This window comes from Balaenoptera ricei, chromosome 6 (assembly GCF_028023285.1).
Source record: "Balaenoptera ricei isolate mBalRic1 chromosome 6, mBalRic1.hap2, whole genome shotgun sequence".
Taxonomy (NCBI): domain Eukaryota; kingdom Metazoa; phylum Chordata; class Mammalia; order Artiodactyla; family Balaenopteridae; genus Balaenoptera; species Balaenoptera ricei.
Window position 1 is genome coordinate 10,708,516 of NC_082644.1, and position 26,770 is coordinate 10,735,285.

At 36.3% G+C, this 26,770-nt stretch overlaps 1 protein-coding gene across 2 annotated transcripts in view; it reads right to left on the reverse strand.

Annotated features, from left to right (window-relative positions):
• The window catches only part of FZD3 (frizzled class receptor 3), a 95,504-nt gene that overhangs the window by 67,257 nt on the left and 1,477 nt on the right, over nt 1-26,770 (reverse strand). For both annotated transcript variants that reach the window (XM_059926211.1, XM_059926210.1), the window contains exon 2: nt 18,715-19,243. In XM_059926211.1, the coding sequence (XP_059782194.1) occupies nt 18,715-18,903 (189 nt within the window). In that variant the 5' untranslated portion in view covers nt 18,904-19,243. The remainder of the gene's footprint in view (nt 1-18,714; nt 19,244-26,770) is intronic.

Consider the following 26,770-nt stretch of genomic DNA (forward strand, 5'->3'; position numbering starts at 1 on the left):
AGAGGCAATAAAAGCATTTGATGAAATACAACACCCATTTATTATGAAAACTCTTAACAGACTAAGAAGGGAATTTCCTCAATCCTATAGAAAGCATATATATCAAACCACAGCAAACCTCATACTTTGTAGTAAGTGACTGAAAGCGTCCCCTGAGATCAAAGATGAGGCAAAAAGTACCTGTTATCACCACCCTATTAAACACTGTATTGGAAGTCCTCGGTAGGGCATCAAGAAGAAATAAAAGGTAAAGGATTAGAAGGAAAGAACTACAGAGAGCAGTTCTCCCAGGTTCCCTTACCCTGCTGTTCTCCACCCGGGAGCCCCTTCCTAATAAAGTCTCTTGCTTTGTCAGGGGAAAAAAAAAAAAAAGAAAGAAGAAATAAAAGGTATTTGAACTGGAAAGAAACTGTCATTATTCACAGATGACATGTGCTCCAGTTACCAAATTTGTATCTCTCAGTTCCAAACTCACCCTTCAACACATGCTCTGTGATAATGGATGGGATTCCTTTCACCATTTCTTCTTTACAGTGAGCATGATTTTAAACTTTCTCAATAGTGTTCGAGAAATACTGCAGGATGAAGGGGGCTTCTCTTGTTGGTTGGGGCTGCTGCATAGCCGGCAGTGTAAATGTGAGGAAATCTATGTCCATGTGCCTAGAATGATCCTTCAGCAACCTCACAGTCCCAGCCCAGCCTAGTAAACACCTTCCTGTAGCCCCCGGAAAATAGACACTGTAGGCTCAAGGCCTCCTGCCTGCAGCAGTGCCCTGACTCTCTCTATTTACCCAATACTTGCCTATGCCCTGAAGGGTTGCGTCCTGCTTGCCTGGTAACTGTGGACCAGCTCTGGCCCAAGCAACCCTGTGATGTTCTCTGCTACCTAGTGAGCTGTAAGTATATCTTGTACAACTAAGGTCTTAGCCTTGGGGTGGGGGCCCCTTCTAAGATTGTCCCTCAGCCCTAGAGAACCCTGTAGAGCTCTCTATATATCTTATAATTATTCTTCTTTAATAGTTTATTAATTCTTCATATTACACTTCCCTTGTTTAAATCACTGAGTGGTTCTGTCTCCTAATTGAACCAGACTAACAAAACATGGTTGTTACAAAGAAAATCTAAAGTAATCTATAAACCATCAAACAAATAAATTTAGAGTCACTGGATACAAAGTCAATACAGAAAAAGAAAAATCAACTGTATTTCTACATTCCAGGAGTAAATATATTAAAAATAAACTTCAAAAAAAGCCAAAAGAAGAGGAAATTAAAAAACAGTTCCATTTATAAGAGCATTAAAAAGAATAAATACTTAGGAAAAAATTTAACCAATGTGATGCAAAACAGAAAACTACAAAATACTGTTGAAAGAAATCAAAGAAGACCTAATAAACATAAAAACTTCCCATATTCATGGATTGGAAGACTTAATGTTGTTAAAATGGCAATACTCCATAAACCGATCTACAGATTCAATGTAATCCCTTCAAAACTCCCAATGGTCTTTTTTTGCCAAAATGGAGAAGCTGATCCTGAAATTCATATGGAATGCAAGAAACTCCGAACAGCCAAAACAACCTTGAAAATAAAGAACAAAACGTTCCCATTTTAAAACTTATTACAAAGATATAGTAACCAAAACAGTATGGTACTGGCATAATGCTAGACATACAGACCAATGGAATACAACTGGGAATCCAGAAATAAACCTTCACATGTGTGTCAATTAATTTTCACAAAGGTACCAAGACCACTCAATGGGGGGAAAATAGTCTCTTCAACAAATGGTGCTGAGACAACTGAGTATTCACATGCAGAAGAATAAAATTGGCTGATTGCCTCACATCATATCCAAATTAACTCAAAATGGATCAAAGGCCTAAATGTAAGAGCAAAATCTATGAAACCTGTAGAAGAAAGCATAAGGGTAAATCTTCATGACCTTGATTTGTCAATGGTTTCTTAAACACCAAAAATACAAGCACAAAAGAAAAAACAGATAAACTGGACTTCATCAAAATTAAAAGCTCTTGTGTATTAAAGGACACTATCAGAAGGAGAGTGAACAAGACAATCCACACAGTGAAAAATATTTGCAAATCATATATCTGATAAGGGTCTAGTGTCCAGAATACATAAAGAATTCCTGTAACTCAACAAAAACAACCCAATTTTTTAGATGGGCAAAAACACTTGAACAAACATTTCTTCAAAGAAGTCATGCAATGACCAAATAAGCACATGAAAAGATGATCAATGTCATTAGTCATTAGGAAATGCAAATCAAAACCACAATGAGATACAACATCACACCCACAACCCCATCTAAAAAACAGAAAATAGCAAGTGTTGGTAAGAAATCAGAACCCCCATACATTTGCTGATAGGAATGTAAAATAAGGCAACCACTAGAGAAAACAGTTCGGCGATTCCTCAAGAAGTTAAACATAAAATTACCACATGATCCAGCAATTCCACTCCTAGGAATATACCCAAAATAATTTAAAATCATGTTCAAGCAAAAATTTGTATATGAATGTTCATATCAGAGTAACATTATTCATAATAACCAAAAAGAGCAAAATAAACCAAAAGTCAGCAAAGGGAAGGAAATAATAAAGAAGAGAAATCAATGACACTGAAAACAAAGAAGGGCAATAGGAAAAAAATAAATAAAATCACTCAACCCAAGAGCTGGTTCTTTGAAAATATCAGTAAAATTGATAGGCTTCTAGTAACAATGATTAAAAAAAAGAATGAGAGAAAGGAACACAACTTACCAATATCAAGAATGAAAGAGGATATCACTAGAGACTGCTGACATTAAAAATACAATAAGGAATATTACAAACAACTCTATGCATGTAAACTAGACAATTTAGATGAAGTGGACCAATTCCTCAGAAGCCAGACTACCAAAACTCACCCAAGATGAAACTGATAATCTGAATAGTCTTTTAACTATTCAAGAAATTGAATCTGTAGTTTAAAACCTCCTAAAAAAGATATCCAGGCCAGATGGTTTCACTGGTAAAATCTAACTAACAATTTTAAAAGAATACCAATTCTACACAATCTCTTCCAGAAAATAGCAGAGAACTAATCCCAACAAATTCTATGAAGTCAGCATTACTTAATATTAAAGCCAAAGATAATACAAAGGAAGAAAACTACAGACCAATACCCTCAGTGAACAAAATGCAAAAATCCTTAACAAAATAGAAGCAAATCAAGTCCAAAAATATATTAAAAGCATTATATACCACAACCTAGTAGGGTTTGTTCCAGAAATCCAAAGCTGGTTCCATATTCAAAAATCAATCAATGTAATCCACCAAATCAACAGGCTAAAAACAAAGAAAAAAATCACATGATCATACCAAATGATGCAGAAAAAGCATTCATGATTTTTAAAAGTTTCCAGCAAACTACATACAGAAAGTAACTGCCTCAACTTGATAAAGTACATATACAAAAACCCTACAGTTAACATCATACTTTGTGGTGAAACACTGGATTCCTACCTTTAAGATTGGAAACAAGGGAAGAATGCCTGCTCTCACCACTCTTACTCAGCATAGTACTGGAAGTCCTATCAGCACAATAAAACAAGAAAACGAAATAAAAAGTAGAGAGATTGGAAAAAGAAAACTGTCCCTATTTGCAGATGACATTACTGTCTACATAGAACATCCCAAGGAATCTCAAAAAACACTTTTAAATTAGTAAAAAAAAAAAAAAGAATAAAAAATGTATTCGTCCTAGAATTAATAAGTTCAACAAGGTTGCAGAATACAAGAAAAACATACCAAAAAATTGTGTTTCTATATACAATTGCATTTTTATATATAATGAGCATGTAGAAACTAAATTAAAACAATATATTTATAATCACATTTATTTTAAAAAAAAGAAACACCTGGGTATATATCCAACAAGACATATATAGGGCTTGTATGCTGAAAACTATAAAATGCTGATGAAATCAAGGAAGATACAAATAAATGGACAGATACACAGTTATACTGGTTTGCTAGGGCTGCTACAACAAAGTCCCACAAACTGTGTGGCTTAAACAACAGAAATTCATTGTCACATTTCTGGAGGCTAAAAGTCTGAGATCAAGGTGTTGGCAGAGCCATGCTCCCTCTAAAGATGCTAGGGAAGGATCTGTTCCAGGTATCTCTCCTAGCTTCTAGTAGTTCCTTGGCTTGTGGCAGCATAAATCCGATCTTCACACAGCATTCCCCCTGTGCCTCTTCACATATCTTCCCTCTATGTGTGCCTGTGTCCGAAATTCCCTTTTATAAGGACACCAGTCATACTGGAATAGGATTCCCTCAGTACTCCACTACTCCAGACCCTATTTCCAAACAAGGTCACATTCTGAGGTACTGGGGGTTAGGGCTTATTAGGGGGACTCAAGTCAATCCATAACAACACTGTTCATGGACTGGAGATTCAACATGTAAGGGTGTCAATCTTCCCCCAAATGATCCCTAGACTTAATGAAATTACTGTCAAAAGCCAGCATGCTTTTAGTAGCTAAAGACAAGCTTATTCTAAAATATATATTAAAAAAACAAAAGAAGTAGAATAACTGAAACAATTTTGAAAAAGAAAATGGGAAAAATCATGCTCTCCAATTTTAAGGCTTACTATATAGCTAACAGTAATAAAGACACTGTGGTATTGGTGGTAAAATAGACAAAAAGATAAAACAGGACAGAATAGAGAACACAGATATAAATCCACACAAGAAGAGCCAACTCATTTCTCACAAAGAAGCAAAAGCAATTCAATGGTGGAAGGATAGTCTTTTCAACAAATAGTGCTAAAGCTAGTGGATATTCACAGCCAAAAAAATGAAACTTACTTTACACAAATTAACTCAAAATTGATCATGGATTTAAACGTAAGACATAAAGCTATAAAACTTAAAAGAGAGAGAGAATCTTCCAGACCTAAGCTGAAGAGTTCTTAGAAATGACACCAAAAGCACAGTCCATAAGAGGAAAAAGAAATTGGTAAATAGGACTTCATTAAAATTTAAGACTTCTGTTTTCCTAAAGACCTTGTTAAAAGGATGAAAAGGCAAGCTATAGACTAGAAGAAACTATTTACAAACCATATATCCAACAAAGGATTTGTATCTAGAATTTATAAAGAACTCTCAAAACTCAAAAGTAAAAAACAAATCAATTGAAAAATGAACTAAAGACATGAACATTTTATCAAAGAGAATATATGAACGGCACATGAAAAGATGTTCAATATCATTAGCCATGAAGGAAATACAAATTAAAACCACATGAGATACATCACATTATAAAAGCTGAATGAAAAATAGTGGAAATAGCAAATGGTGGTAAGAATGCTGAGAAAGTAGATCCCTCAGACATTGCTAGTGGAAATGTACAATAGTACACCCGTTATGGAAAATAGCTGAGCAGTTTCTTAAAAATCCAAACATATCAGGGTTTCCCTGGTGGCGCAGTGGTTGAGAATCTGCCTGCCACTGCAGGGGACACGGGTTCAAGCCCTGGTCTGGGAGGATCCCACATGCCACGGAGCAACTAGGCCCGTGAGCCACAACTACTGAGCCTGCGCGTCTGGAGCCTGTGCTCCGCAACAAGAGAGGCCGCGATAGTGAGAGGCCCGCGCACGGCGATGAAGAGTGGCCCCCGCTTGCCGCAACTAGAGAAAGCCCTCGCACAGAAACGAAGACCCAACACAGCCAAAAATAAATAAATTAATTAATTAATTACAAAAAAAAATCCAAACATATGCTTATCATACGATCCAGCAGTCACACTCCTGGGCATTTATCCCCCCAAAAGGAAAACTTATGTCTGCACAAAAACCTGTACAGGAATGTTCATAGCAGCTTTATTTGTAATAGCAAAGAGCTGGAAACAACTCAGTATCCATCAATGGATGATTAAACAAATTGCAGAACATCTATATAATGGAATACTACTCAGCAATTAAAAACAATGACTACTGGGGCTTCCCTGGTGGCGCAGTGGTTGAGAATCTGCCTGCCACTGCAGGGGACACGGGTTCGAGCCCTGGTCTGGGAGGATCCCACATGCCGCGGAGCAACTAGGCCCGTGAGCCACAACTACTGAGCCTGCGCGTCTGGAGCCTGTGCTCCGCAACAAGAGAGGCCGCGATAATGAGAGGCCCGCGCACCGCGATGAAGAGTGGCCCCCACTTGCCGCAACTAGAGAAAGCCCTCGCACAGAAACGAAGACCCAACACAGCCATAAATAAATAAATAAATAAATAATTTTAAAAACAAAACAATGACTACTGATACATGCAACAACTTGGATGGACCTCAGGGGTATTATGCTAAATGAAAAATAGCCAATCTCAAAAGATTATATACACTGTATGATTCTATTTATATAAATTCTTGAACTGACAAAATTATAGGGCTAGAGGACAAGTTAGTGGTTACTTGGAAATAGGAAAGGGGGGAGGGAGAAAGGAAGCACAAGGGAGTTCCTCGGTGGCGCTAAAACAGTTCTGTATCTTAACCAAAGTGATGGCTACACGAATTTATACGTGTGATGAAACTGCAAAGACAATATACACACAAGTACATATGCATTCACAGACACAAAAATGACTACATGTAAAAACTGGTGAAATACGGGGCTTCCCTGGTGGTGCAGTGGTTGAGAGTCTGCCTGCCAATGCAGGGGACACGGGTTCGAGCCCTGGTCTGGGAAGATCCCACATGCCGCGGAGCAACTAGGCCCGTGAGCCACAATTGCTGAGCCTGCGCGCCTGGAGCCTGTGCTCCGCAACAAGAGAGGCCGCGATATTGAGAGGCCCGCGCACCGCAATGAGGAGTGGCCCCCACTTGCCGCAACTAGAGAAAGCCCTCGCGCAGAAACGAAGACCCAACACAGCCATAAATAAATAAATAAATAAATAAATAAATAAATAAATAAATAAATAAAATTTTAAAAAAAAATAGGCAGAAGATTTAAAAAAAAAAAAACTGGTGAAATATGGTAAGGGCTATAGATTGTACCAATGTTAACTTCCAGGTTTTGATACTGTATAACAGTTATATAAGATAGGAAGACTGGAGGAAAACTAGGTACAGTACAAAGAATCTCTCTGTACTATTTTGATGTGTGTACATATATCATACATATATGCATATGTATGCCTTAAGTAAGTCTCAAACTTGCCTGGTCTTCAGCAATGCATACAATACCAACTAATCCAATATCTGATGTTACTATGTTAGTAAAACCTCCATTTGTGAGCCCCATCATGAATTATAAAATTGACTTGAGTGACTATTTTGTGCTGCTTGCACTGAGTCTAAAGCTGTAAGTTTATGCTTCTGCCATTTGTTAGCTATAAGTACCTTGTGCTGTATCTCAGCTAGCATTTACTGACACTTACTACAGGCTAGGAAGTGTTGTAAGTGCCTCACACATCTTATTTAATCTTCTCAACAATCCCATAAGGTAGGTACTATCATTAGTCACCCCATTTTATAATACACGTGAAAAACAATGAGACACAGAAAGTTAAGTAGCTTGCCCAAGATGACATAACTACAAAGACAGTCCCAAGAGTTAAACCTCTGCATTCTTATCCAGAACCCTTGAGCTTAACCAATTTGTTCTATGTAACCTCTGTAAGTTTCAGGTTTTTCCTCTGTAAAATGGTCTTATTACATACAAATAAGAATAGGGACTTCCTTGGTGGTGCAGTGGTTAAGAATCCGCCTGCCAATGCAGGGGACACCAGTTCGAGCCCTGGTCTGGGAATATCCCACATGCCGTGGAGCAACTAAGCCCGTGCGCCACTAAGCCTGCGCTCTAGAGCCCGCAAACCACAACTATGGAGCCTCAGTGCCACAACTACTGAAGCCTGTGTGCCTACAGCCCGTGCTCTGCAGCAAAGAGAAGCCACCGCAATGAGAAGCCCGTGCACCACAACGAAGAGTAGCCCCCGCTCGCCGCAACTAGAGGAAGCCTGCGTGCAGCAATAAAGACCCAATGCAGCCAAAAATTTTTTTAATTTTTTAAAAATTAAATTAAATTTTAAAATATACATATAAAATAGAGTACAGAACCTAGTAAATGACATTTTAAAAGATTAGGAAAGAGTTGCAAATTAATAAAGCTGCAGAAGGCCTATTTGATGGGCATGAGGAACCCTGCTGATTTCCCATTCTCAACTCCCAAGTGAGAAAGTCAATTGTCAATTGGAATGGTGTTTTTAAAAAGCAAAACAAAACACGCATGAATCTCTAAATCACTATGCTGGGTGAAAGAAACCAGACATAAAAAAGTAGATACTATATTAATTACATTTCTATAAAACTCAGAAAATGAAAACTAATCCATAATGACAGAAAGCAGATCAGTGGTTGCTTGGAGCAGGGAGCCAACTCAGGGAGGTGGACTACAAAGGGACACAAGGAAGCTTTTGAGGTGATGGAAACGTTTTATATCTTGATAGTGGTGATGGTTTCATGGATATATACATCTGTCAAAACTCATCAAATTGAACACTTTAAATGGGTGCAATTTATTGTACACAAATTATACTTCAATAAAGCTGTTACATAAAAACAAAAAAAAATTAATATTTTTCAAATAAGCAAACTGCCTTGATTTTTAACCCTAACAATTTTTAACCTCAGCAAAATCAAGACTAAATGAGCTAGCCTGAATACTGCAGAGTTGAGAATATGTTATGATAAGGAATACTATCAAAGCTCTATAAAGGAGAAAAAAGGAACTTCAGCTGATTAAATTTTTAAAAGATTCTTACTGAGTACTTTCCTAAGCAGTAATACTTTTATTCACTAAATTAAGACCAGGGTATACAAAGTTTACAAACTGAAAAGTAACTTTCTAAAATGAAATTTCTGCTTTCTTCAACAAAGGTGCAAGACATGGAACCTTCTATTCTTTGTTCAGATTCAAATCAACCAAGCCTTTGTGCTCTCATTCTCTTTCTTCTTTGAAATTTCCATTCCTGTTACCATAGGAACCTGCTAGCTGACAAGCCCTCAAGCATAGCAACAGCCTAAGCTTAGCAAGGAGTGTGAAAAGGGGACAGAGTCAAAGGCCAAAATTTGACTCAAGAGAATCAGAATTCCAATCTTTGTCACTCTACAAAGGGTCTGATAACCATAGAAACTGTATCCTACTAGGTTTGGGAATATTATGACTAAATTCACTAAATGTGAAACCAAATGTGGAATGGCATTGAAAATTCAAAAATGGTATTCATTCTATTTCAGATCCAAATTAGAGTGAGAAATTATTAAAAAACAACTTTTTAGAATAATTTTAAGTGATTAAAAATAAGACCTTTTAAAAACTTTTTGGTAACAATAAAATTCCTGATGAGAAAAGGTCTAAAACTTTAAGAATTATACTTTATATATACATATTAAAAAAATTCTAGGTTTGCAATAAAATACCTTTAATCCCACAGATTTGCTTTTCTTTTACAAATCTTACTTTTTTAAAATGTCTTATGACAGCATATTAAATACTTTCCAATACTCTTTCAGTGCGTTGGTTTGCAGAAAGATGACATTATCACAGGCGTATATTTATCTTAAGTCAAAGGGGAGTTTCCAGAGCAGCCCATAAAATTTGACTTTTCTTCAGGAAGTAAACTTTTTTCAAATATCATGAACAGTTGTGAATTATGGTCTGTCTCAAAATATAAAACTTTACAAACCAAATTCCATCACACTTAGTAATTTAATTTAAAGTAAGTATTTTTAAGGCATTCCTTTAAAGTGATTTGTCACACAAGAAAATCAATTAAAATTTTAAAAGCTATTTTTTTCCTATAGTCAGAAATAACTAAATGCATTAACTCTCCACTACTTGTGTGTACATTTTTCAATTTAGAAGTTTCTTAATTCCTGGTTGGTTTCCCTGTCACACAATAGGCTTCTCAATCCACTTCACTAGATTGTTGTTTGCTTAGGGAAAACCACCTTATTAATATTAACCTAAACAAAAGATAATAAGAGAGGTAAATCTGCTGGATAATGCATATATTCTAAAGATATAAGCAATGAATTTCAAGAATAAACATAATCAAAGAAATTTCATTTCCTAAGAAGCCTATCCACAAAATGTTAATTATTGGTACAAAGGGGTATATTATTCTCTTAAAAACAAACAAAAAATCCACCTGTCTTTCAAGGTCAATTCAAATATGATCTGCAGCTAATCTCTTCCACATATGATCCTTCTCTCTTTTGAATCCTCTTAGCACTTTATGCCTATTTATGGCATTTGCCAAGTTCTTCCTTAAGTTTCAGTCATTCAATCAAAATACACTTAATAAATACTAAGTCTTAGACACTGCAACTGGGAGCTAGACAAAAAAGGACAGCTGAGATTTTTAAAAATAAAGTTTCTGTACTAATTTTACTATTTTGAAAACACAATGTGTTTCTTACAGAAAAATCAGAAAATACTGATACAAACATTAAATGAAAAACATAGAAAACACAAATAAATTGTGCTAATTCAGGAATAATCACTGTTGGCCTTGGCAAAAATCTCTCCAGATCACTTACTCTACATGAACATGTTTTTCTTCAACAAAACAGGATGATACTACACGAAATGTTTTGTTATCCACTCCTTTTTGTCCTACTTATTAATGCATCAAGTACAACCATTAGAATATGACAGGCAAAGATGGAGATGAGGCTATTAAGGCAGAAAGAACATGAGAGGTCTAAAGATGAGAGAGTTGGTTTGCTTTATTTTTTTCTTAATTACCCCACTTATAAGTGTAAACACAATGTTGAAAGCTTCAAGTCATTTTGATCTCCACTCCCCCCCCCCCCACGCCAAAGAAGGGCAAAGTAAAATACTAGTGTTCACAGGAAAGTGGTATCTTTGGTACTGGTATGAGGATTACCATTACCATCACCAAAAAGCCCATCACTATTTATCAATTACAACTCCAAGAGATTAAGTGCTTAGGTACAGCACTATAACCACAACCATGACTACCAACACCTCTTACGGAAGACACAGTTTACAAAGTTCATTAACTCACTCAAACATTTTTTTACCAATTATTATGTGTTAGGCATTATGTTAGCTGCTGGCCCTACAAAGATGAATAAGGACATCAACAGCAAGCTCTGCTTTCAAAAGCAAAGGTCCTTCAGTAAGAACTGAATTTAAAAAATGAGGACAGGGGCTTCCCTGGTGGCGCAGTGGTTAAGAATCCACCTGCCAATGCAGGGGACACGAGTTCGATTCCTGGTCCGGCAAGATCCCACATGCCGCGAAGTAACTAAGCCCATGCACCACACTAACTGAGCCCACGCATCTAGAGCCCCGTGCTCTGCAACAAGAGAAGCCACTGCAATGAGAAGCCCACGCACCGCAATGAAGAGTAGCCCCTGCTCGCCACAACTAAAGAAAGTCCATGTGCAGCAACGAAGACCCAATGCAGCCAAAAATAAAATAAATAAATAAAATAAATTTATTAAAAAAAAAAATGAGGACAATCTCGTACCCATTAGAATGGCTATTATTCCAAAACAAAACAAACAAATAAAAAACCCAGAAAATAACTAGCATTGGTAAGGATATAGAGATATTGGAACCCTCGTGCACTGTTGGTAGAAATGTAAAATGGAGCAGCTGCTATGCAAAACTGTGGTGGTTCCTCAAAAAATTAAACATAGAATTATCATATTATCCTGAAATTTCACTTCTGGGTGTATACCCAGAAAAAGTTCAAAGCAGAGAAACAGATATTTATACATCCATATTCATAGCAGCTATATTCACAACAGCCAAAAAAGTGGAAGCAACCCAAGTGTCTGATGAATTAATGGTTAAACTAAATGTTTTGTATATACATACAATGAAATATTATTCAGCCTTAAAAGGGAAGGAAATTCTGACACATGCTACAACATGGATGAATCTTGAAGACATTATGCTAAGTGACATAAGCCAATCACAAAAGGACGAATATTGTATGATTCCACTTAAATGAGGTACTGGAGTAGTTAATTTTTTTTTTGTTTTTGGCCAAGCGGCCCAGCTTGTGGGATCTTAGTTCCGCGACCAGGGACTGAACCTGGGCTCGCAGCAGTGAAAGCACAAAGTCCTAACCACTGGACCCCTGGGGAGTTCCCTGGAGTAGTCAAATTCAGAGAGAAAGAAAAAAAGAAAGAAAGAATGGTGGTTGCCAGGGACTGGGGAACGGGAGGATGGGAAATTATTGTTTAATGGGTACAGAATTTTAGTTTTGGAAGCTGAAAAAGTGCTGGACAAGGATAGTGTGATGCCATACCAAGGCAACTGTACTTAATGCCACTGAACTGTACACTTAAAAATTGTTGGGATGGGGGAATTCCCTGGCGGTCCAGTGGTTAGGACTCTGTGCTTTCACTGCCAAGGGCAGGGGTTCAATCCCTGGTCAGGAACTAAGATCCCGCAGGCCACACGGTGCGGCCAAAAAAACCCAAAAAAAGATCGGAATAGTAAATTTTATGTTATGTATATTTTGTCATAATTAAAGAAATCTTTTTGAGGAATATCTATAAACGCTACTATGGAATATCCAGGATACACTGTTAAGTGAAAAAAGCAAGGTAGAGAAAACAAACAGTATGACACTATATCAAAGGAAAGTGAAAGAATATATAAATATAGACAGATATTGTATAAACATTTTATATAATTGTTATATTTATAATTTTTAATGGAAGGATAAACAAAAAAATCTTTAAAAAAAAGACTACTCCCTAAGGGAAGGAAAGAATAAGGTAGAGGGGAGAGGGCCAGAAACTAGACTTCTCTGATTGTACCTTGTCCTATATATAAAGTTCTGAAACATAATTATAAAACAAACTTAAGCAAAAAAAAAATTTTTAAGTCATTCTTTAAAATCAAAATGAAACACAAACCTAAACTGTGCATTGAATTAAACCAAACAGAGAAGTACTTAAGTAACTTAAAACACAGTAATTTGACTGTACATCCTTGGTGAAATACATCCCTAAGGACTAAAAGAAGTAGAAATCTAAAACTGCTTTCAGTAATTACATTGTTAGTAATAATATTGCTATTATTCTGAAATTATACAATGTCTCTATATAATAAGGTTTCAGTATAAGAGAAGAAACAAAAATAAAATTTAAAACTGTTAAATAAAAACTCTGCAATATTATTTAATTGCAAGTATCAGTATAAACTCATGATGTACTTTCTTTTTTTTTAAATTAATTAATTAATTAATTTATTTATTTATGGCTGTGTTGGGTCTTCATTTTCTGTGCGAGGGCTTTCTCTAGTTGCAGCAAGCAGGGGCCACTCTTCATCGCGGTGCGCGGGCCTCTCACTATCGCGGCCTCTCTTGTTGCGGAGCACAGGCTCCAGATGCGCAGGCTCAGTAGTTGTGGCTCACGGGCCCAGTTGCTCCGCGGCGTGTGGGATCTTCCCAGACCAGGGCTCGAACCCGTGTCCCCTGCATTAGCAGGCAGATTCTCAACCACTGCGCCACCAGGGAAGCCCTGTACTTTCTTTTTAAAAGAAGTATTTCCTAGCTCTGTCTATGAAAAGGCCTAAAAATGACTAACCTAGTATCAATCAGCATAACACCCAGATAGCAGTCTGTGAAAATCCTTTCCAACTAAAAGGAACCAGTGCTCCCTAAAAAAACTGATAATTCAAGGTCTAAGGCAGAATTTTATGAAATGAGGTTGGATCATACCAGAAAGCAAGGAAGCTATTAGAAACCACTAGGGTAGTGTCAAATACACTTAGGAGCTACCTTGAAGCGGCTCCCACTACCAAAGACAGAACAATTTGAGCCCTAATAAAATAATAATTGCAATGGACTGAAACACATCAAATATGGTAAAAATCCATGAGTTCATAATGATACTTAAAGAGAAAAAAAAGACCTCATTAGTCACTTTTGAAAGATTCTTGTGAATCAATTTATTATCCTAAAAACTAATAAACAAAGGAAAACAATCAAATATTTATCCTGTCTTTCTTATAAAAACTGAACACAAGAGTAACTTAATAGTCCAATAGTCAAAAAGAGGAAGTTTCTGTTTATAAAGTAGTCTGGCTGAGAAATAAAGAATGACAGAATTAGAATATCGCCATTTTGCAAACCCGTAATAAAATTATTGACCTAAGAAATGATCGATGGCTGCTAAAATTACAAAGAGTAACAAGCAGACATTATGTGCCTACGAAGTATTCTTCCAAAACAAAAACAAAAACAAAAACAGAGACAGAGGAACATGGTAAATAACATCACAGGGATGCAATCTGCAAAATAAAAACTATGAGAAATAGGGCAAACATATTACAAGAAAAAAGGGAGAGGGGTAAGGGAAGGAGAAACTATAAACTGAGACATCAATTGAATGCATTGCATGAACTCTGATTTGAAAAGTCAACTATAAAAAAAATTGTGAAATTCTAAGAGTAATTTAAACATTAATTGTATATTTGATGATACCAAGGAAGTGATACAGGTATGATGTTTACATATTTTGAAAGAGTCCTTACTTTATAGAGATATATATGGAAATATTTATGGATGAAATTACGGTGTTTGGGATTTGCTTTAAAGTAACCCAGGTGGGTGTGCAGTCATAAATGAAACAAGACTAGCTATGTGTTGATAATTTTTGAAGCTGGATGATGGGTATATGGTGTTCATTATATCACTCCATACATTTCTATCAATATATAACTGAAATCTTCCATAATAAAAAGTTATGGGGAGGGACTTCCCTGGTGGTCAGCCCAGTGGTTAAGAATCCGCCTTCCAACGCAGGGGACACGGGTTTGATCCCTGGTCGGGGAACTAAGATCCCACATGCAGAGGGGCAACTAAGCCCGTGCGCCACAACTACTGAGCACATGGGCCACAACTAGAGAGCCCAAGCACTTTGGAGCCCACGCACCACAACTACAGAGCCCGCGCACCACAAGGAGGAGCCTGCGCGCCAAAGCGGAGGATCCCACGTGCCACAACGAAGATCCCGCATGCCGCAACTAAGACCTGATGCAGCCAAAAATAAAATAAATAAATACATATTTTTTAAAAAATGTTAGGGGGAAACAAAAGGCTAAAATTTGAGCTTGGATAACTGGGAGAATGGTTCAAACATGCTTTGTTCTTAATGAGCCATAAAGGATACCAAGAATGTTCAGGCTTTTAGGCTGTATGTTCCCACTAGGATCTATGCCCCTGCCAGTTTCCCATGCTATAAGAAAATCTTTAATGAGAATTACAAAAGAAAACAGGAAATGGAGGCAAGCAAGAACCATCCAGGAGTTTTTCCTCTGATTATCCTACAGTGGTTTAGTTTCAATTAAAAAAAAAAGGACAAGCAATCAACCCCTCCCAAAGAAATTAAAGATTGCTTATTCCACAATCTAACTGAAATTAAACAGGGTGACAAGCAACAAAGAAAAATGCTCTGCATTCACACAGCACTTTAACTTTTCAAAGTTCTTTAATATACACATCACTTGTACCATCTGATCTTAAAACAACTTTGAAAAATGGACAGGGAAAATATTCACTTCCTAGAAGAAACTAACACAAAGGAGTTACAAAACTAGTTAGTGGCAGAATACAAGTCTTCTATCCCTGTTTTAGTGCTTCTTTCACTAAACTGTTCTTTCCCATTCAACTGGGTTTAATTATTCAATATAGGAGAAAAAGCTGCTCAGATCTCTTTTATTACCACTAAAGTCATAAATACCTGATAACGTGTAGGTTCGTAAAGATAGTTACTGACAATCTGCTGACAATTCGTTGTCCGTGCTGGACAGCTCCCAAAAATTTACTTAGCCATTTGGACAGTTCAAAATGGTTTGGGAAACTCAGGAATGAGAAAATATTTTTTCTATCAAAAGCCACAATACTCAGAGGGAAAAGAGAGATATCAAGTTAAGAACTTACAAAAATTTAACGTGTGTGTTTGTGTACAGATGTACATGTTTTGTAAGGTAGGGTAGAGAAATAAACATACTAACAAGGATCTTCTTTTACAACTTAATAAACCCATTTATTTGAACATGCCCCAATTTCAATGAAAGTACAGACTAGGAATTCTCTATATGCAATGAAAGAACATCTAACTTGTTGATTGTGAAAAATAATAAGCAAATTTGAAATAACCCAAATTATGCTGTTTCTCTCATCTGTGGCATCCCTAGCTCAATACCATATGCTGTTTCATTCCAAGCACTCATTCTGACTCACCAAACATCAGTAAAGGAATGGACGCTAGGCAGGCTTGAAGCCTGGGTCTGCTGAAAGATGCTACACCTAGGAAACTGTCTTTCAATTCATCCATTCCCACAGTAAACACTCAAGAATGTGCTGGGATTACTTGTTCCAATTACTCACTACCACTAAAAGTTGGCAAGCTGATCCAATTTCCTGGATCAGAGATGGAGGGTGTCATCAGCAGATATAAGTCCTTGTAAGGACGCAAGAATCCTTTCTTCCATGTGGAAGTATGCTGTGTTGACTGAATTTCCACATCCTTTGCAGTTACAGAAACTTTACACTCTCAAACTGTCAGATGATTCTGTCAGTGGCATCACTGTCCTGATGTGACAACCAAGCAACTATCCCCGACATTAATTACTTCATATCACTAGAGCCTTCTCTTACAAATTATTACTCATTTAGGCTCTCTCCCTAGAATGCGTGGAATTCAAACAGATGCAATCTCACTGCCAGTAAAATATCTAGACTATATGGGCATGTTTGAGAAGAGAGCAGAGACAGCTCACCATGCCATCATTATGAATGCCCCAGGAGCCCACAACTAGAGATGCAAGTTCATCTGAAACAAATACATCATCTTTCTAGTACTTTCTCTCTAGGGTCACTTAGAAATGAAATTTGGAATAGAATTAACATTTGTGGATCACCTATTGTGTGTCATGCATTGTGCTAGCTACTTAAATCTCTCATTTAATCCTAACAGCCCTTGAAAGTATTTCTGTTATTAGTGCCTTTTCACAAATGATTTTCACAGGGATGTTAGGTGACTTAAGCCCAAAGGCTGAAAGCTACTATATGGCAGAGCCAAAAGTTAAACCCAAATCAGTACATATATCTTTATGACTTATTTCTTACAACTCTATTTGCCTTCCAAAGGAGTTCTACTGACTGATAATGATACTAGAAACAAAGGTATTCCTACTTCAGTTTTTTTGTGAGAGAATTGATAGCTTTAACACCCAACAGGGACTACCATGCCTGGAACCTAATTACTATATTAAACCAATATCCATTTTCATATATCCTAATCGGACAGTCTATACCAAACCTCTCTTTACCAGTTAGACTTTGTGTGGTCAGAGGAAGAGCAGAAATGTTTTATTCAACCTCTATAATATTTTCAAATATTTGGAATATATAAGATGCCCCCCACATTTCAAAATCTATGAATAATAATCTTTCTACAAAATTTCCCAGACAGATTTATGTTAGTCTACTTGGATGTAATGAACCTTTGAATTTTACTATAAAATGAAGAATTCCAAAACACGTAGTCTTCAATTTGTTAAAAGCACTGTAACAATGGATTAAAGACTAAAGTACAAAAAACATTCTCTGTAAATTCTATGTATTATGTAGCCACATTAATATTAGAATATGGGAAAATGGTAAAAGTTATCACCTTTAAGAGAACTTACTCCAAAAGTACTGTGCCAAGTACGTTATACATGCTTCATTTTGTACCTTACGAAGTGTTAACTCTATTTTACAAGCAAAGTAACTACGGTAAGGAAGTTCACATAACCTGCCCAAAGTAATACAGATAGAAAGTGGCAGAGTTAGAATTCAGACCCAGGTTTGTACAACACCAAAGCCTTCACCTCTTATTGCCACAGTTTACTGCCTCCTAGTTCTTATCTGGTAAACGTATCTTTGTCCATAATTCTAAAACCACTACTGAAACATATATGTACTTACTTAAACCTATTATTAACTATATCCATTAATTTGTCATAGTTTCTAAAGTAAAATAATTAAAAAGTGCCTAAAGAATTATCATTAGAAAAATTCAAGTAAGGCAACCAATTTTCATAAAGTCCTGACGCGTCAAGAACAGATAATTCACACAAGAAAACCTTTTTCATTGCTCGGAAGTTACTGTTCTTAAATTGATGTGAACATGGTAAGACCAGGAAATCATTTTAAGTATTTAAGAAAATTCAGATACTGTAAACCACCAGCCTTAAGGCTGAACAAAAGAACGCATTTTCAAAATCATGTTACCTTCAATGTTTAGTAACTGAATTATGAGTACTATTAGTATAGTCTGTTCTTTAAAGTTTTATTATCAAATAATAGAAAAGATGTAATCATATCATAACTTGGACAGTTTTAAACTTCTGAATGGCTATTATCGCCCAAGTTCCAGTGTTTCAAATTTCTTTATAAAAGAATAATGTCTGAAAACTAAGATGAGTAACATTCCCCAAACATGAAATTTTCAATCCATTAGAGTTTGAACCTAAATATATAACTTTGTAATGTACAAGATGTAGTTAAAAACAACATTATTTTCCTGTTGTCTATCAGACACATTCATTAGATTGGTTTAACAGGGCAATACAAGAATCATTTTCTACGACATGTCAAATAATAGATCAAGTCTTACCTCCATTGCCAAAGCTGCTGTCTGTTGGTCATAATGATTCAGAAGATTAGGCATGAAGGTAGTATTATAAGGCAAATCTTGGCACATCCTCAAGGTAATAGGTTCACAAGAAAACAAACTGTGCCCACCTATATGCCCCACAAACATAGTCAAGGGCCACAGAATGAAGACGATCCAACTCATAGCCATGCTTCCTCGACTGAATGAGACTCAGATGATCAGGCCTTCTCAATATGTATTTTGGATCTTTGTACACTTGCAGGTCTCAACTTGAAAGTACTTCTTCTATCTTTCTGTTAAGTTCTTCAAACAGAAATACTCTTTGCACCGTCAGAGGTTTGTTAACTTGGTCTCACAAAAGGCATTTGTTTTTGGTTTCACAATATGGGAAAATGACATCATCTTGCCTCTTTTTTTCATTTTATTACACAGGGCACCACTTGGCCAACATATCAAGTTGATCAACCACATTCCCAAACAACAGATTCCATCTTAGGAGAAGAGCTATTTCTTCCTTTGATTGAAATATCTGAAAAGAAATTTTTTAAAAATGGGAGAAATTAGTCATTTCCTCTCAAAATATTATGGACTTGATAGTAAAATCTTTGATTAGCTCAGTAAAGTTGCAGGATACAAGATCAGTACACAAAAATCAGTTGCGTTTCTATACACTAACAATGAACTACCAGAAAGAGAAATTAAAAAAAAAAAAATCTTTGATGAGAGATATAATACTGACCTAACAGATAAAATACATGGGTATTTCATAAAGATATAGTATAGTTTTTCTACTTTATCATTTATGGTATAGATATACTAACATAATACATAACCAAGGCAAATTTTCTTCCCTCAGTTGCCTATATAACATATAGTTTAATTTCCCATCTATGATGGGAAATTTCCCATCTATGATGGCAATTTTTCATTTGTCACAAGACATAATTGATCCATTTTGAAAAATCTGTATGCTGTTGTCCTAAATTTTATTTAAATATCTGCCACACTTATAACCTAAGTTATTTAATTTAAATTTTATTATATGTGTTTTAATCATTAATAGTGCAGTTTTTACATTAAATGATTTGGCAGATGGTATCTGTGAAAGATGTAAAATATAAATAAATAGAAAGATATGGATTCAAGCCTCTTTATAGCTCTTTGAGTCGCTTAACTTCTCTGAGCTCAGAACTTTCCTTCCTGAAAATAGCACCTCCCAAACAAAGATGATTTATGAGTGAATTATGAAGTAATGAATGTAAAAGTACTCTATAAAAGGTAAAGCAACATCAAACATTAGGTAGTTTTATTGCTGAATAACAGCTGATACAAAGACTACTATCAACCAATACTGAACTGGCAAATAGAAGATTCTAAAAGTAGTATCAGGACATTTTCCCAACATTACTTCATCCTTTTAGACAGTACAAAAATTTAGTACCATAGATGTAGAAACATTTGACCAACAAATGCTTCATTACACACAGCCAAGTTGCAGAGAATAGAAATCATCCCTAGAAAGTTATACAGGAACAGGAATGATTCCCAGTTATAGTTTCTTCCAAGTTTTAGAATCTTTGACTTGACACTACTTTTCCAGGGGCAAAAATATGCATCTCATTTGGGGCTGGAAGGGTATAGGTGGAGTGGAAGGCAGGTCTGGCAGGAAAAAAGCATATTCTAAGCTATCATACTTTCATTTGGTTTCATAATGATGTTAAATTTGCTTTTATTTCATTTTGTTTCATAGATATTAGATATTTCTGTTTGCGGTAGACAGCCTAGATTGGGAAAACATGAAAAAGAAAGGTTCAGAAATTCTCAGAGACCCGGGTTAACAGACAACTTAAATATATACTACGGCCCGTGACAGCTTAGACCTTGAGACCTGGAACTGGTTTGGCTTAAGCAGGGAAGGAAACTGTCCTTTGTGCACTGACTATCAATGACTGGGACCTCTGCAACCCAAGCTTTAATTACTAGGCAGAAAAAACTATTTGGAGAAAGTAAAGCAATGGCTGAATCTTCCCAATTTCTCCCCCTAGTATATGGTCTTGAGTAGTGGAAGGGAAAAGGAAAGTCTGTGGCCTCCAGAATTAGGAACACTAAAGATACGAGCAATCCCGGCCCCAAACATCTAATCTCTCTAATACTGAAATCTCTAAACCAGAAATATTTGCAAAAGCTTCTTGGCCTGCCATATATTTTCCTCCTTCAAGCTGGTCCCAAAAATGTGATGTCTGGCTATAGAAAACTGATAATAAACACAGTCATTCATATTTAAGCTTAATTACCATGCAGCACAGTAACAATTATGCATATCATTAAATGTGTCAAATAACCACTGAAAGCTTTATTTGGTTACAGTATTAAAACATCCATGTAAGTTCCATCTTTGTAGTTTGCTGCTTATGCAGCATGTTCATCTGCTTGCATCTAAAAAAAAAAAATTAAAGGGAACACTGCTCCCTACTGAATATGTATATAACAATAAGAATTTCAAAAATTTCATTTAGACTAATCTATTTTTCAAGCAGTATGGGTTTCAAATATATGGTTCAAAGAAGACTACCACATAAAACTTGAGGGAGAAACTAAGCAATAGCTCATTGAGTTTTGAAACTAGATGAGAAACCCCCTTATACTTCTGCCTACTCTATTTACTTGTTTTTCTCTCAATTAATCCTTTTGCCTCATTTACAAGCAAGGCTTCCCACCACCTTACAAAAGTGCTTTCCTTTATGTACTACGACATTCAAATTTCCATATATCAGGACTTCCCGGGTGGCACAGTGGTTAAGAATCCACCCGCCAGTGCAGGGGACACCAGGTTTGATCCCTGGTCCAGGAAGATTCCACATGCCACTGAGCAACTATCCCGTGCGCCACAACTACTAAGCCTGCACTCTAAGGCCTGTGTGCCCCGACTATTGAGCCCACATGCTGCAACTACTGAAACCCATGCGCCTAGAGCCCGTGCTCTGCAACAAGAGAAGCCACCACAATGAGAAGCCTGCGCACCACAACGAAGAGTAGCCCCTACTCGCCACAACCAGAGAAAGCCCGCGCACAGCAACAAAGACCCAACGCAGCCAAGAAATAAAAAAAATATTTCCACATATCAAAACATTTTTGTAAAATTATTATGTTAGGCTGGGGTATAATCTTAACACATCAAGAGTAGTTTATGATTATTAAAATAAATAAGAAAAAAAAAACAGTGGAATGCCGTGAGACAAAAAGAAAAATAGGAATAGTAAAAATCTTAAAGAATTTATATTTCCCCCAAATCAGAGGTGCCCTAATCTTAATGTGTAGCAGATTCATAGATTCCCCCATAAGTCTAAGAAATCTGAACCTCTGGAAAATGATATGCATTCTAATGATTATCTCAGGTTCTGTTACAGGTGATCTATAAGTCATATTTTGAGAAATGCTATCCTAAAATAGAGAAATTTAAGAGTATAGGATATTTGTACGTAATTGTGTACTTAGCAAAAGTAATACATACAATGAATTTTTTAAAAAGCAGATAAAGAATACTTTAATAGAAAAATGGGAAAAAGACATAAATTTACAAAAGAAATACAAATAGCCAACAAACACATGAAAAGATATTCAACTTTACTACTAAAAACATGTGAACATGATATATAACATTTTTGCCAATCAGATAGGCAAAATAAGAATAATAGAACACAGTATAGGAGAGGGTGCAGGGAAAAGAACATTTTCAGCATTCCAACACTTTCAAACACTATGGTTTTTTTTTTGGCCGTGTGGCTTGCGGGATCTTAGTTCCCCCACCAGGGATTGAGTCCAGGCCATGGCAGTGAAAGTGCCTAACCTCTGGACTGCCAGGGAAGTCCCCACTTTCAAATACTACTGGTGGGAATGTAAACTAGTTGGTATTTCAAAAAAAACAGCTACGTACATCAAAAGCCCTTAAAATGTGTACAATCTGATAAAGCAAACCTATTCTATAATTTATTCTAAGAAAGTAATAAACACAGGGACTTCCGTGGTGGCGCAGTGGTTAAGAATCTGCCTGTCAGTGCAGGGGACATGGGTTCGAGCCCTGGTCTGAGAAGAACCCACATGCTGCAGAGCAACTAAGCCCGTGCATCACAACTACTGAGCCTGCGCGCCCTAGAGCCTGTGCTCCGCAACAAGAGAAGCCACCACAATGAGAAGCCCGCGCACCGCAAAAAAGAGCAGCCCCCAGCTCGCCACAACTAGAGAAAGCCCGCGCACAGCAACAAAGACCCATGGAGCCAAAAATAAATCAAAAAAAAAAAAAAAAAGTAAACACAAGTACACATGATGTATAACCAAAATGTTAGTGCAATATTGTTTATAAAATAAAAACCACAGGCAACCTATAAGTCTACCAATAAGTAACTGGTTAAACTATGGTACAACCAATACATGATATACTCACTAAAAATGATGAGCAGGATCTGTATATGCTGACATGGTAAGACAGTAACAATAAGTAAAAAATAAAATTTAAAAATGGTTTGCAAAACAGCATATATATATATATATATATATATATATATCCCACTTTTGTCAAAAAGATACATACACAGAACAGAATAAAACTATTTCAGTTGTTTAAAAATAAAATATTATAGGGAATTCCCTGGCAGTCCAGTGGTTAGGAGTCCACGCTTCCACTGCAGGGGGCACAGGGTTCCATCCCTAGTTGGGGAACTAAGATCTCGCATGCCACGTGGCCAAAAAACGAAAACAAAAAATAAATAAATAAAATATTATAAATGCTAAAATTTTATTTAAAAATCTGTCGTATATTATTTGTATATGGGATAATTTAACTCTGCTAAATCTATAAATGCGTGCTGACTAGCTGACAAGAATACTAGCCGAATCACTGATCTATTGGCTGCTAATTAAGCAACAAGCCAAGGAACACAAAACTGTCCTACTGTAGGTAGTAAGGAAAGCAAAAAACTGATGATCAACATAGTATGAGTCAAAAACTGATTTTCAATATTGAAAAAAATCAGATCACTTATCAGCTGAATCAAATGTTGTTATACACAGTTTAAAAAAAAACTTTTGATATGTATTCTAAACTGCTTTTAAGTAACATAATGAAATACCTGCTTCTAATCAGGATCATGTGAGTATGGCTAGCAACAGTCATTTTTCCTAAGGTAGAATCATCCTTGGAAAAGCTGTAAGTTGAAGTTCCAGACAGCAGGACACAGAGAAGATTCGGGACCCCAAGAGATACTGCCAAAATATAGCAACTCATTAAATAAAGGTTAAAAGTCCTTCTGGCATCCTTACTGATATTATATTTTTTTACTATAAGAATCTGCAGAATCTCCGCTGAATAAAGGGAACTGCTGGATTAACATAACTGGAGTGAACAGCCTCAGGAGGCAGGGCCCAGTAAAAAGTGAGCGATATGGCAACAGTTGTTCATGCCCTAACCCTGAGAAAAGAAGCACATTCCCTTCTCTACAGAGCAATATAAGATAACATGGAAAACTGATTTCAGATTAAGCTACTTGATTATCATTTCATCACAAAACAAAAAGGAATAGATACATTTAAACATACGCTTCAATTTTTATCAATGTGTAACATCAGGAATCTGGTATTACCCAATTTACCAGTTTTCTTTTGATGATAGAAAGTAAAAGCCCTTAAAATAAGCTGAGTATTTGTCCTGAAGAACAGCAATAAAGGGGATGCAATCTTGGAAGACTGTCTTCCCAGGCTGGCTACAAAGCCAGACCCAAAGAACTCAAGTGGGAAAAGCAGGAGATGGCAACTGTGAAGAGGAAAGCAGGCTGAATCCCTGAAGAAACAATGACAACAGTGGGCCCTGAGGGCTTGTCAAGAGGGTCCTGCAACAAAAGATTATGTTCAGCAATTCTATTCCAATTCACACTTTCTGTACAGAAAGTGATCTGGTTCATCATTCTCAGCTTAGATTTAATTTTCTTGACACTCTATAAATGTACATAACATTTTGCATTTCCAATTCAGAAATACCATCTAAAGGTTGCCTCAAATACAGTGGCTACAATGGGAACAGGAGAAATATTCCTTGTCTTCTTTCAGGGGAGTTTTCCAAGAATGCATTACAAGGATTAGCAATGACTACCTCTAAAGAGTTTCTTCTCTCAAGTAAATTACTGTCTTGTTGGAGAGCAAAATATACATTCAGAGCATACTCACTGCTCTAAGTGTTAGGTTCCTTTTCCTAAAACCCATGTAGTTTTTGGCCTTTTGTTTTCCATATCTTATTACTTAAAAAATAAATTCATTCTCGAAATACTGTTTCCTGGTTGCAAAAAGAAAATTTATACACCTCCATATTTAATTCATAGGTCCTAGATTCCTATTAATCTCAGAGTATCTCCTTCCTACTTCATCTCTGTAATTTTTAAAGTTCATCTTGTCATCTACTGATTACAACAGATAATCTAATCTTCCAGTGTGCTGAGCGATAGGGCTTAGAAAGAAAAACAAACACAGGAAAAACAAATACATCTAAGTTCAAAATTAAAATGAATGGTAGGCATCAAAATCCAGTCCATTTTACAAATTATACATTACTTTTAAGACTAGAGAAAGCAGAAGATCTTTTAAAACTAATCTAAAAACAAAACTGGAAAGTTAAAAGATGGCCAGATTCTGGACTAAAAAAAAAAAAAATCAGGTGACATTCCAGCCTGGCTTCCCTTTTCAATTAAAATTTGTTCAGAAAATGCTCTAATATCAAGCCCCTGATTTTTTTTTTCCCCTTTAGCGTGGTTGTATGCTTTGACTATAAAATTAGTTCAGTGAGATAAAATTTGGGGACCAGGATTTTTTTTTAGCCGACTAGCCTAGTTATATTTATCTCAACCTTCATTTGCAGTGAATTCCTTGGATCCACCAAAACTGTCGCTAGTTCTCAGTATAACAAATTGGAATTCAAAGAGAGATCCATCATTTTTGATGCAATAGTCAGTTAAAACTGCTTCCTAGCCAATGAAGAGTTGTTACTCTTCAAACATTTATTCCTAGCCTTATGGAAATGCCACTATTAAAAACTTTCATTTCTTTTCTCAAGACCCTGCTACACATCTTTTCGCAAACCTACACTGAACAATCTCTCGTACATATTTCAAAGTCTTGCTTTACATTTGCACTATTGCTCTTTATGTGGGCAGCTGCAGCTTTAAGCAGCCCTAATTCTAGAGTTTTAGGGGTTAAAAAAAAAAAAACAAACCTGAGGCCAACACTGCTCTCCCCTGCCAAAGAAGGTAAAGATGTGGTAAGAACTGTTTCCTACCACCTGTCTCTTAAAGAAAATAAAGTCAATAGCAGCCTAACATCAACAAACTAATATGCTCAGAATAAGTTTTCAGTATAAAATCTCATAGTTTTACTAACAAATATGAAATTTAAGTTGGGGAGAGACATTTTTTCCTGTCAAGTGGGAAACAGAGGACTTATTGTGAGTTAAAAACTCCCCTCTCTTTGCCCAATGATGAAGCTTTCACATTGTACTATACAAAGAAAGAATGTGCACTTTACTATTATATTCCCTTCAACCCTCCCTACATCAAATATCTCAATTATGGGATTCCCAAAAAAAAGCCACCTAAATGTTCACAGCACAGAATAAAGCTCAGAGAAATACAGTAGCTAAGATGAAAAAAGGAATGAAAGAGCCTACGGTCCTTTCTTCTTTTATTAATGGGACACTGGTAGATTCAAGAGAGATGTGGAGGTAGAGAATATTAGTGGATGAGAAAAAAAAAAGAAGTAGGAGGAAAGAGAAGGTAGGATGGTAGGCTTTACTAATTACCTTCTTATGTTCCTGATAGTTTCAAAGCCCTTGGGGGGTAGAGGAGGAACACATTATTCCACTAAATAAAAGGCAACCCGGTAAGAGAAGGGCTGCATCTCAATTATCTTTTATCTTCAGCTCTATCCTTGCAAGCCTGCCCCCTTAAGCTTTTACACCACTTTCCTGTCTTATTACCTCTATGTTGTGGTTTGGTAGGTAGTTCAAGTAAATGCTTTT